Below are 14106 nucleotides of genomic sequence, written 5' to 3'. Positions count from 1 at the left end.
TGACACTAATTTATAAAACATCCATTTTCATAAGTTTATTGTAAATATTGCCACTAACACTAACAGCAACCATCACTTATTGGATTCTTACAAAATGCTGTAGTCAGTAATGTATATGCAAAAATTCATTTAATAATTATAATTACGCTGTGAAGTCAGTACTACACTGCCAATTTCAGGGACCTGAAGCTTATAGAATAATAATAGTTTACACTTCCTGGGGACTTCATATGCATAGATACTGTGCCAGGTATTTCAATGTATTTTCTCAATAATCCTCAAAACAACCCAATGAGGTGGACGCTGTCATCACCCCATCTTACAGGTGAGGACACTGCAGCTCAGAGATGGAATGCTCAACTAATCTGCTGGAAGACGTACAACTAGCAAAGGAAGGAGTCGGAATTCAAACCAAGGTCCTTCTGACTTTAGAACCATGCTCTTAATCTTTACACCATACAATCTCTAAGTGATTTTCATTCAATCATTCTCAAGTATTTAATGAGCACCTGCTATGTGCCAGGCAATGTGGATATGACAATGAACAAAACAATGCAAACTCTGTTCCTGGGTACTTTTAGTGCAAGGGCACCGAGCTGGCAGTTGAAGGGCTGGCCGACCACATAGGTGTGACTCGAGAGCCCACGTTCTTAGTCACAACTATCGCTACAAAAGGCACAGTAAGATTTTTCCCTGGAAAGTAATTCAGGAAATCTTGAGTTTCATAGTAATTTGGTTTACTTACATAGCCTCTTCTTACAAATGAATATTATTACTTAAAAAAATGATTAGTCATGCCAATTTGTGAACATTTTAAAGCACTATAACTGGTCTCTTGTCTTCTCTACACAAACAGCAGCTTTATTCCACAATATCAATTAAGTAACAGAGCAAGAGTCATCAAAGAATATCTTTGAAAGTTTCATTGGCACAGTGGTTCTAAAATGAGCTGACATTAGAAAGTGAGAAAATGCTCACAAAACTTCCGTGAGACAGAGTTCTAGCTGTAAAGGTGGCAGTCCCATAGGAGTTTTAAATAAAGAAAATGAAGAGAAACCTCTGTATCTGTTCATTGTTGGCTAGCTTATTCAGACAAACACTTCTGCTGAAAACAATCCAAATTGCTACATCAAAAATTGAAAAAAAATTCTTAATGGCACTGAAGAGCTGAGTATAGTGAAGAATTAACAGGCCAAAACTGAAGAAAAGCTAGAACTCAGAGAGACTAGCACAGCAGAGTCCCTTTCCCTGAGGACACCTGCTGATCTGGGCAAATGTTAACACTGGTTTTGACAGTTCTGTGGGGGAGGGAGAGGGCTGCCACAGCTCAAGGCCTGCCCAAGGTGGAGAGCCTAATGCATTTCCTCCCTTCCTTAAACTGGGACCCCAATGGTTAAGGAGAGAAGCAGACATAAACAGGATTTCACAAGTACATATCACCTGGCTGGTCCTCAAGTTATAAATTTAAATTTAGCTTAAAGTGGTCTAAGACTTGTGGTGCCCCAGAAGCCTGGAGAAATAAATACGAATCTTCTCTGGAGGAAGACATCTTCATCCAACGTCTCCAATTATTCCCACTGATAATTCTTTTGGGACAATAGAAAAGCATGCAAGGAAACAAGTCACCATAAATGAGAACCGTCAGAAACAGACAACAGAAAGAGGTCAAAGACATTCAGACACTGGGTTATTAGACAGAGAATACCAAAAAAAAAAAAAAAAAAAAAAAACCCTTACTATGCATACACAAAAAATTAAAAACAAGCTTAAAAATATCTGTAGGGAATTTTTAAAAACTATTAAAAGTGACATAGCATATTTTAAAAGAATCAAATAGAATTTCAAACCTCCCCCCAAAAAACAATGAAAATTGAAAATTCAATGGACAGTTTTAAGAACAGATGAGTGAACTGGAAGACTGAGCAGAAATAATTATTCAGAATGTAGCACAAGATGAAACAACAGACAATACAAGAGAGGTTAAGAATTACGGGAGGACAGATTGAAAAGGTCATACATTTATTTAATTGAAGCCCAGAAAGGAGGAGAAAAAGAACAACATAGAGGGAATATCTGAAGGGATAACAGCTACGGATTTTCTAGAAATGATGAAAGACATCGACTCAGTGTCATGAAGCCCAATAAATCCTAAGCAAGATAAAAAAGAATCCCATATCTACATGCATCACAGTGAAACTGCAGAACACCAAAGACAGTCAGCTGGAGGAAAATAGTCTGCTTTAAAAAAAAAAAAAGCAACAAGCTTAACTAAAAGCTGATTTCTTAACAACAGAAACCTGAAGACTCACTTCCGGAGATTAATTCTGCCCACTGGTGTCAAGGAAAGTTTCACATAAAACCCTTAAGCCATGATGAAAAAAGGCAATTTGGCTAAGGTAAAGGCGGGTAACTTATAACATCTATGCCTCTGTCGTTGCATGCTAACCAACTTTTGGTGGTTTAACACGGATGTGTTCATATTTTATTCACTCTCCTTTTCTAACTCCCTCTGTTTTCTCTTTTTTATAGTGGTACTATTCATAAATACTACTATGTCCCAGGTTTTTTGCTTTTTAACCTTCAGAATAGCCCAATATGGCAGGAATTATTATTCCTAATGTACATGTAAATGAACTAGGAGAGAGAATGACTTGTCCAAAGTCACAAAGTGTTTACATGTTGGACTCAGCCTAGGTCCTTTACCAAGCTGCTTTTTCTCTTTCTCCTTCTCTGCTTTTATCTTAGACCTGCCAAGAATGGAACAACATCTTTATGGATGCCATTTCCCAAATGGCAACAAAGTCAACATGCTTCTGGAGTTAAAAGATAAGGATCTCAGCTGGCTCTCCTAGAGTACGGAATAATCCTTGGGTGAAAATATAGCAGCAGAATTTTCGATAAGAAGATTCCTTGAGTCATTTAATGGACTTGATGTTTTTATCCTTTCTCCAGTGTCAGTTGTCATCCAATAAATGTTGAAAACTACTTCTGACGGAGTCACAACTCACTTCCTTCTGAGGCAGCTTACTCCCTCTGTATATTAATTAGATAGATTACTCTGTATAATGCAAAGACTCCTCTACTGAGAAACAGTAGCTACGTCTCTAATGTTACATTGATCTGGAAACGAGCACAGAGGTTAACTACTGGTTCTGGAGTCCAGAGAATGTGGGATGGACCCCAGCTCTATAATTTACTAGTTGTGAGACTTTGAGTAAGTTGCCTGTCTTTTCAAAGCCTCAGTTCCCTTTTCTGTACAACAGGGATAATTTAAGTATCTATGCCACAGAGCTGTTAAGAGGTGTGCAGTGAACTGTTTCATAAATATTAGCTATTATTAGTACTATTAGGGTTGTATTAACCTAGGGCAAATTGCTTAGCTCAGTTATTCACGTATAAAAGGAGGGAGTAGGCAAAGTTGTTCTGAAGTCTTCTAGATCCATTCTACTAGATAATACACTTAAATCTTATGCTTCTAGCTTTTCCCATCTATCCTCATTGGATTAGTAGTTCTTAATCTGGAGGATGGGCTTCATAGGGGTCCTTGAACCCTTTGAAATTGAGCACAATTACATATGAGTACTTATTTAAGGAGAGGACACATAGCTTCCATCAGATTCTTAAGAATCCATAACTCAAAACAGATTTAAAACCATGCATTCGGGATTATACAAATCAAATCTATTCAATCTTTCACATGATGGAATTTAATTTATGTAAAGACCTGACTTTCTCAGGTTAAATATCCCAAGTTCCTTCTACCACTTTTTATACTGTATGGTTTCTCTTCTGAAAGATCATATATAGCAGATATTCTTCTTGAAATATACTTCCAAAGATGAGCACAGTATTCTTGGTGTGAAGCATCCAATTCAGGACAGAGGGAGAACTTCCTTGCTGTCGAGATGCGTTACTTCTATTAATATAGCTTAACACACCACTAGATTTGGACAGTTAGGTCGACCTGCACAACTCTTATCGATCTAACTCTTTTTTACTTGAGTTACTGCTACTGTTCATACCTCTCACAACTCTTTTTGTGCAGCTGTTCTTTTGGACATAAATACAGTTTATATTTACCCTTGATAAATAAAATCTTGCAAGATTTAGTCCAGCTCTCAAATCTGTCAAAAATTAATCCTAGCTATAAAAGTGAGTCAATAATTAACCTCAAATAATCAGATAGTATAAATAAAATACATATGGATATATTCTGAATGCTGGGTAGAAAAAAGATCCACCTATTTTAACAAACATTTGCATAAATTTGACTAACAACTGAGGCTGGTCTCATAAACTACAGTATTAAAGATATTTTATTAAACTTTTAAAAATTACCATTAAAAATAGTTTATAAAAATAGGTTCCTTAGTTTAAGGCCAATTTTTAGATCATAACACATACACAGTTAATTCAAAGAATCTTAACCATCACTTCTCTTAAATACAGCTCACATGAGTTCTCCATACTACAGTATAGATGGACAAAAGCAGCACAAGGAAAGAAAGTAAACAATACATTAAGAAACAGTTCCTTCTCCCTTGATTATTGGTGATTACACTGATCAATTGTCCCACTTTTCTATATCTTAGTGATTCCTCTATAAAAAGGAAATAATCAAATTGTCTAACAGTAAGGAATTATAAAACATAATTTTTAAGGCTCGCCCTCTTCAATAGCTCCAACATACGGCAAAGATCTTTTACAGAATAATTTACTTTTTGGTCCTATTAATCCTTTTAACTCCCCAGTGATGGACACACAAACCAGTGAGTTTTATTAACGGGGTATCCTAGGTCTTCCTAAGTTGGAATTTATAAATAACTGCTAGATAATCATTTGCATTCTATACTCACCATCTAAAATAGACATATTTCTTGATGTTGGCATAGAGGCCTTTGAAGTTCTGCTTCGAGTAGAAGTCTCTAAACTGGTGCCTGATGTTAGAATAATAGGCAGTCAATATACAATCTCATCAGTAGCTAAAGTTGTTTTAAAACACCATCAAAATGAAATCTAAATACAGTTATGTCAAAACATAGTTTATGTGTAAAAGCTGAGAAGCAGCAGCAAGAGTCTAATCAATCAATTTTCAGAGACTATACTTAGGCCATATTTGGTTCATATTTTCCAATTAAAATTTAAGGAAAAATTTTGTAAATGTAAGGATAATGAAAATAACTATCACTAGATAAGAATTTGTCTTCCTGAAGATTTTTAACTGAAGTATTATCCATTTTACCACCTTAAAATTCCTATGGATAAATATTTAATAAAAACAATTAAAAAATACTCCTAGGAATGGGTTTTTATAATCCACCAGGAAGTCACTGGATGAACACCTTCCATTGTTTGAACTATTCAATGAAAATAGTCACATTAAATACAGTGATGGCAATTAACATTAATGATTTTTTTAAAGAAATCAAATTATTTTAGGGTAATTTTCCTTTCAAGACAAATTTTATGAAGCCACTTTATAAGAACATTTGTATCTAATTAAAGCAACAAAAAATAATTTTTAAGATCTAGAGTTTCCTTCCTGCTGCCAATGGCCATTAACAAGCCATCTTCCCTAACAGCTCATATTTGCCTCACTATTACTGTGTACACACGAGAGCAAATATGACAATAAATGCACCCAAAAGGTACCATGTAAGAAATATAGTGAAGGTCTTTATAAAATAAATGTTAAAAGCAATTAAAACCCTATGTGCATGTGGCTATTCAAAATTAATTTCAGTGAAACGTACATGTGAGAACTACATTAAAGACTGACTTTATGCACTATAAAAATAAAGATTTAAAGGACTGCGTAATTGAATTCTGACAACAGGAATACAATTCCATATTTCCCACTCAACTGCCAAGTCTGAATGTGTGCAATAGACTATCCTCAGGGCTAACCTCTTCCTCTCTGAGACCCTCCTCTCGATGCTGAATTCTGGCCTCTTCCTCCTCTCCGGCCTCTTCCTCGGCCTCTTCCTTTGTTGGCTGCTGCTGCGACGCTATCATCAGAGTCATCAGCCATCTGTTCTGCCAAATCTATACTCATAAGGTCATCGGCACTAAAGCCGGAAGCAAGGTCCTCTGCCTGAGATCTGAGGGCTCTGGCCCTAGTCATGGCCTGAGAGGGAGAACAAGGAGAAAGCACACATTAGTAGATAATGCAGCATCCTAAAAGGCATTAATCTGGTCATTCAGATGAACATTTAATATCGCCAAACTGTCTATACAATTACTTTTCATTAATCATGCTACAAAAATGTAAAACAGAACATCCCTCCTCCCCCATCAATCAAATTCAGTGCCTATGATTTGTCAGAGCAATTTACAATACTACCTGTAAAAGGAGACCTTTGGAACAGGTTTACCAAGAGAGAAAATTTCACAGTATCAGAGCTTTCAGAACTGGGAGGAATGTTGGCAAGTGCCCCTAATCCAGCACCACCGTTTGTAAGAGACTGTCATCATTTGAGCTACTTTGTCCAGTGACCTCTTAATAAATTCCGAGAAAAAACTTACAAGAAATTGCTGTTATCTCTGAGTGACGAAATTTGGGGGTGCTTTTGTTTTCTTCTTTATTCTTGAATACTACAAATTTTCTACAATATATCTATTTTTTCTAAAACATTACTTTTATAATCAGAAACACATGAGCAATCTCTTACAGATACATGATAAAAAGAATTAAGTAGAATACATCTTTGAAGGCCTGGAAAAGAATAAAAACCTTAGGACCAAGAATATACCTCAAATTTTAATTTGATAAGAAACTGTCTAGAAAGGACAAGTTTGAGACAACAAAAAGTTCTAACTCTAAAATAAATGTAGATTTTCTGAATAAAAACAGAATAAAAGCAATGCTGCCCTGATTTCTGCCCTTAAACCAATCAAAATGTAACAAGGAGGACAAAAATAAAACCCAATACATTTTCAATAAAATTAGAAAATAGCTCTAACCCCAAAACACAAAACCTATGAAGAAGAGTTAACGGATATATCGAAGATTTGACCTAAGGGAGAAGGTTGAGAAGAGTGTCAGGCGGTGTAGAGCTCTCCAGAATTGATCTATGTATCCCAGGAGGCCAAGACAACAGTCTCTCTTGCTTGGAATGACAAGTCCTGGATCTGAGTTCAATGTCAATGAATCAACCATGTATATTAAATAAGGAGTCTTTAAGAATAGACGGTTAGGGCATTTCTAAGCTCTCCGTGATGCCATGAAATAAGGAGACACAGGGCTAAATGAGGAGACGAGAACAAAGCAGGCAGGGTAGAAGTAGGAGTGAAGGGGGTGGTGGGAGGTGGGAGGTAATCCAGCGTCACGATGATGATCTTAGCTGAAGTGAAATACCAGCTAAATCACTCCACGGAGGGCTCCACGTGGCATTACAACACAAATGAAAAAACTCTAGGGAATATAACAAAAAATATAATCAAAAAATAGTAGAAAAAAGATTTCAATTCCTCTTTCATGTCCCACATTAAGTACGGTCAATCCTCATTATTCTCAGATTCTATATTGCAAATTTACCTAGTTGCCAAAGTTTATTTGTAACCCCCCCAAAACGATACTTTTGACACTTTCGTGGTCATTTGTAGACGTGTGCAAAGCAGTGAAAATTCTGAGTCACCTGACACACACATTCCTAGATGAGGTCGAACAACGAGACACTCAGCATTCTTGTTTCAGCTCTTGCACTTTAAACAAGTGTCCTTTTCATAGTATATTTAGTGTCACATTGTTCACAACTTTGTGCTTCTGATCGGTGACTTTACTTTTAAAATGCCTCCCCAGTGTACTGCTGAAGTGTTGTCTCGTTCCTAAGTGCAAGAAGGCTGTGATGTGCCTTACGGAGGAAACACCTGTGTTAGATACCTGTACTCAGCCCTGAGTTATAAGGCTGTGGGCCATGAGTCCAATGTTAATGAACCAACAATGTATGTTAAATAAGGAGTCTTTAAAAAGAAACACACATGAAAAGGGTTATGTACTGATCGGTTGACAAAAATGTTGTAACAAGTGGCTGGCAAGAACCTAACCCTGTATTTCCCCTAGCAGCGATGGTTCGGTACTCACTAATTTAGTGTTTATGGTGACTTTATGGAACATAACCACCACAAATAACGAGAACTAGCTGTACGTTTGTTTTTAAAGTATATTTAAAAGAAAAAAAGGAGACCTAAATTACATAATGAATAAGATAGATCTAATTGATACATGTCGAACTCTATACTCTGAAAATAAATACTTCTTTTCAAGACCCCATGAAACGTTTTAACTGATATATAATGGGGTACTAAGAAAAATATCAATAAATTATAGTATTATCATACTGCTTAATCACCCTGCAATAAAATTAGAAATTAATAATAATAAAACAAAAACCCTGACTCCAAACTGCAAAACAAAACTAAAATTGTAGAATATTTAGAAAATAATGGCAGTAAAAATACTCCATATCACAACATATGAAACAATTAAAGCAATGAATTAAATTATTAAAGCAAAGAAATGAGAATGGAGGGGAAAAAAGATCCAAGGAAAATTAAAAGAATCATGACAAAATACTCTGCTCACTTCTAAGTAATTTAGAAAATAAATGACCTAAACTGAGCCAAGAAAAGAGAGACAGTCACAAAAGGCTAATTATCAAAGAAAATTTTGAGAAAATTATTAGTTCTTTTAATGAAAAGAAACCACAATCAAAAAAGGACCACAATCAGAAAGTTTCACATTAAATTCTACCAAATCTTCAAAGAACAGATAATTCTACTACCATTTCAATAGTACCACAGCAAAAGAAAGAAAGTTTCCAATTTCTTTTTATAAAGCCAGCATAACATGGTACTGAAAACTGGCAAAGATTGCATGCACAAAAAAGAAAATTACAGTATCTTACTTATGAATATTAAAGCAGACAAAGAGAATCTAGGAGAATATGGACAGACTAGTATACCCATTACAAGAGGGTTCACAAAGCGAGACCAAGGATGGGTCAGTAATAGGATATGTATTAATATAATTCACCATATTCACAGAATACAGAAAGAAAAACTCCACATGCTTATCTCCAAAGATGCCAAATAGGCACTTAATTCATCACCCATTCTGGATTTAAACAAACAGAAAAACCCTCAGGAAGAGGTGGACACTTCTTTTACATGACAAAAACCCTCAATATGCTACACACACATCCAGCCTGCACTCACTTTCACGTCAGTACTCATACAAATCAATTAGAGAAAGACCAATGCCCCAGTGGAAAAAAAAAATTGGGCAAAGAACATGACCAGGTGTTTCACATAAACATTATTTATAAACATGAAAATTTCTCAGACTCACTGGCAATAAAAGCAGTACAAATTAAAAACAACTCAGAAATAATTTCTCACATCTTAGATTTACAGAGATCAAAAGATGTAGTAATACATCATGATGACAAGGATGTGGGGAAATAAGCATGGCCAAATACTATTGGTTGGAATGTACTCTGGTGTAACACCTTTGGAGCCATCTGGCAGAATCCAGCAAAATTTAAAATTCAGATGCCTTTTTATGATTATTATTTCTTGGAAAGAATTACCATCATTTCCAAATTTTATATTTTACTTTTGTCTAAATATATCTTCAGTTTTTCATCTCAAACATTACAATCAAATATAATTTTAGCTCCTCCTTTTCTGTGTAACAGACATTGGAGTTTACGGATATCTTGGAAGTATGTTATTTCTAAGACCTCATGAGTGTAAATGTAGAGCCATTCTGAGTACAGTACAGATCTAGAGCCAAGGGCAAGACGACGCTTCCATATACTTTTTGTGAGATTTGAAAACATACTATCTTGGTATTACACTCTCTTTAATTGTGGTGAAATATGCATAACAAAAAACTTACCATTTTAACCATTTTTAAGTGTGCAGTTCAGTGGCATTGAGCACACTCACACTGTTGTGTGCAAGCGTTGCTATCATCAATCTCCACAACACTTCCATCATCCCAAACTGACACTCCGTACCCATTAAACAATCCCCCATTCCCTAACCCCCTCAACCTCCTGGGAAGCACTATTCTTCTTTCCGTCTGTATGAATTTGACTACCTTACGCATCTCATATAACAGGAATCATACCATATTTGTCCTTTTTGCGTCTGACTTTCTTCACTTAGTATAATGTTTTCAAGGTTCATCCATGTTGCAGTATGTATCAGAATTTCATTCCTCTTAAGTCTAAATAATATTCCACTGGACATACCACATTTTATTTACCCACTCATCTTTTGATGGGGTTTGGACTGTTACTACCTGTTGGCTACTGTGAATAATGTTATGAACACTTGCATACAAATGCGTTTGAGTCCCTGCTTTCAATTCTTTTGAGCAAATACATAGAAGTGGGATTGCTACATCATATGGTAATTCTATGATTAATTATTTGAGGAACTGTTTTCCACAGCAGTTTTTATATTCCCACCAGCAATGCACCAGAGTTCCAACTTCATATTCTTGCCCATTCTTGTTATTTTCTAGTTTTCGGCTAACAGCAATACTAAGGGTGTGATGTAGGATCTCATGGTTTTGATTAGCATTCTTCTAATGATTAGCGATGTTCAGCATCTTTTCATGTACTTATTGGTCACTTGTATATCTACTTTGGAGAAATGTCTATTGAAGTCATTTGTCCTTTTTAAATTGTTTTGTTGTTGCTGAATCTTAGGAGTCCTTTATATATTCTAGATATTAATCCTTTATCAGATACACGACTTGCAAATATTTTTTCCTATGCTGTGGGGTGCCTTTTCACTCTGCTGATAGTACGTAGTATTACAGTTTGAAATAGGATATCAACCTTGCCTCAAATTCAGATAGAACATAAGAGATCAGAGGCCAGATAAACTATGAACTGTGAGAATAGACTAAGAATAGTTTTTGCGTTTTTAAAGGATTGTTAAAAAAAAAAAAGAAGAAGAATATGTGACAGAGACCATATATGGTCTGCAAAGTCTAAAATATTTACTGTTCGGCCTTTTACTTAAATGTGAACTTATAATTAAAGAAAATACTTGAGAGTTTCTATGTGAACAAGAGATGGTGAAGCATGTTTTTTCTCCAAATGGAAGAGCTAATGCTTTGGTCTGCCTGTTTGTTTAAATAATGAGCAGGGTACTAGGATGCATATTCTGAGCTAAATGATTCTGCAAAGCTGTGAATTACAGCTTGGGAAAGTCTCAGTTCTAAATTCTTCTCATTAGTCAAGTTCTAAATAGTGTGCTAAGAATGAAAAAATTTACAACACTCTATGGCATGCTGACAAATTACCTAAGAAGCCCTGATTACTTGCTACAGTTTTAAAATACAGCTGAAAATATAAACCCAAAAGTTCTTTCCTCTTAAAAATTCCCATGTGAAGTTTGTCACGTCCCCTCCTACCTTCCTTGAAGTAAATTTTCACACTTTAAAACAGTAATGAGGTTAGTGGCTTCAAACATATAGGAACCACTGTAAAAAAATATTTCTGTGATCTGGTAAATTGAAAGGGTTAATCAAGTTTAAGCCAAATAATCCAGGAACCAGGAATCATTTCTTTCAAGCATTCGCTCCTGCCATTTGGCAAACTGTCTTTTCTACTTTAAGGTCACTCTGTAAGATGAACACAAATGGAATAAATGTGGTAAGGGATCCCGAATCTATATCTTCCTCCTCTTAGATTCCAAAAAATCATCTTGTAAATGGCACAGTAGCTGCATCTATGCTTATTATGAACAGTGATCTTGATGTGCTGCATGACAGTTTTAGAAGTTTTAAATTTTTAGCCATTCATTGGCCGTGCTTTGTATTAATGTTATTATAATATAAAGTTCTGATAGGACACAGTGTGGTGGAAAAGTCTACACTTGAGGTAGAAATTGTGAGGTTCAAATTCCAGCCCTATCATGTGGCCTTCAGTCTGGTCTCAGTCTCCTCACTTGTAAAACGGAAACTGAGAGAGTGTAAGTAAGGCACGTAGCAAAAATTCAATAACTCCCATTTCCCTTTCCCCCTTGAAAACAGTAATGAATAAAGCCAAGTAGGTAATCAGTTCTGTTTTTTCCGATACATTTATTTAGGAGAATGACTTTGATGTTGGGAATGTTCTTTGAAATTTAGTGGATGGTGGTAGCTTTTAGTTCTATAATCAATTATTATTAATGAAATCAATGACTATTAATGAAAGGCACAGTATGGGAAAAAACTGCTATCAATACTGGCACCATTGCTAGTAACGTTAGTTTATATTGCAAATTTTCCTATCTTACTCCATGGAGAGTAAGTAGTAAAAGGAAAAGATATTTGTGAAACTTACAACTCAATTTTTAGAAGATTATCCTAGCATATTCTTTTAAGACAAGGTTATGAACTGAGTTACTACACTGTTCATACTGCTACATACTCTAATGAACTGGGACACAATTTGGAGAAGGGAGAGTTACAGAACACCAAACTTTTGTAATAACACCAAAAATGCACTTTTTTATTCCTTAAAATTCCAGAAAAGTGGCATCGGATCACTGTAAAATCCTAAATACCAAGGATGATGAAGTATGTCAGATTTAGACTCGGAATTTTTTTTTAAATTTTTTTAAAAAGGCTCAGAGTCTGTCTCATGGCCTCCAGAGATGGTAAAGAAGAATTATTTGATAACTGATTTTTCCTACGTCAGGGTCTAAAACTAAAACTGCTCAACATGAAAGGCTGTGGAGTTACCTAGTAGTCATCAGTAGGTGAACTGCTAAATAGGGATTCCTTTGGAAGGGCTCAGGGGGTGAACAAAAGTAAATTGAGAGTCGCCATCTCTGTAAGCAGGGTCCTTCTCCTTTTCCTTCTTACTGTCTCAGGTACTGACTTCTACCTAAGGAGTGTGCTTAAAACAAGGCAAAAAACCTTACTTAAAAGGGGAGGGGTGGGCTCCCATTAATTCCTTTCTTCTTGTTGCAGAGAAAATAGTGGGACTAGTAAAAGTTAACTTGAGAGATGTTTTGAGTGCTTCAACTCTTTCTAATTCACCACTGTCAGCTACAAAATATTTAGGAAATGAAAACAGACTAGTAGGACAGTGAGGGTGAAATTCAGTGAGGGTGAAACTTCAGATCACATGATTTAATATTTTCTTTCTACATATGTCTGTCTCACCTACTAAATTCAGACTCTCTGGTAGACACAGACTATACCTTTTTCATATCTGTATTCCCAATATAAAGCCGAATGGCTATCTATAACAGGTATTATAAAAAATGCTGAATGAAAGCAATCAAGACAAAATCCTAACAGTAAATCATTTATAAAATAACTTTTAAACTCTAAATAGCAGTCATACAACACTAGGACAATTAGAAAGTAGGAATATATACTTCAATCACTGATTCACCAAGCACCAGAGGGAGGCCCAAAATTTAAGTAAACAGTTACTAACTTCAAGTTCCTAAACTGCAAAGAGACGGAGAAGACAGTGATAATGGTGATCAAGCTGATTTCAACCCTTGAGAAAGGCTAGGGGACACTGTATATTTACCTATGATAACTGCTCACCAAAACACTAAGTTTCTTCTTTTTTGCCCAAAATAATATCAGCTCAGTAGGGTGAGATTTTATCTTATACCGATAAGATGCCCTGATAATAACTAGCAATTATTTTGACTAATAAGGGCTCTTGTTGTATACGCTAGCCCCCAACCCCATACCCTACAACAAACACACAATTAAATCAGTTTTAGGCAAGAGCAAAGGGTTTAAAAAAGAGAATATTGGCAAGCAGAATTTTTGTAGGCTAAGCTGGAATAAGTCAAAGGCAGCCATCCTTAGCCAACCCCTCCTCAGCCCTATCCAACAAACCTAGGTTCTGTGGATGGACTACTCGAAATGAACTTACTAGTTATTCTAATTTAACAAACTGACAGAGAAGCATAGAAATTCACAGCAGAAAAATTACCTCTCGAACTTCATCATCTTCTTCATTAGTATTTTTTTGTCTGCTCTCTCTGAAGCGACGCACCTGGATTATAACAGAATAAATTACAAACATGTTGCTTATTCCTGTTATGTAAATATAAAATAATGGGCTACAA

At 35.7% G+C, this 14106-nt stretch overlaps 1 protein-coding gene across 2 annotated transcripts in view; it reads right to left on the bottom strand.

Moving 5' to 3' along the window:
- Positions 1–14106, bottom strand: part of MRE11 (MRE11 homolog, double strand break repair nuclease) — a 63251-nt gene that overhangs the window by 17810 nt on the left and 31335 nt on the right. For both annotated transcript variants that reach the window (XM_014835394.3, XM_014835395.3), the window contains exons 14-16: positions 13971–14033; positions 5908–6127; positions 4857–4937 (exon numbers count right to left, since the gene is read on the bottom strand). In XM_014835394.3, the coding sequence (XP_014690880.3) occupies positions 4857–4937; positions 5908–6127; positions 13971–14033 (364 nt within the window). The remainder of the gene's footprint in view (positions 1–4856; positions 4938–5907; positions 6128–13970; positions 14034–14106) is intronic.

Source organism: Equus asinus, chromosome 20, assembly GCF_041296235.1.
Source record: "Equus asinus isolate D_3611 breed Donkey chromosome 20, EquAss-T2T_v2, whole genome shotgun sequence".
NCBI lineage: Eukaryota > Metazoa > Chordata > Mammalia > Perissodactyla > Equidae > Equus > Equus asinus.
This window is presented reverse-complemented; position numbering and strand designations above follow the sequence as displayed.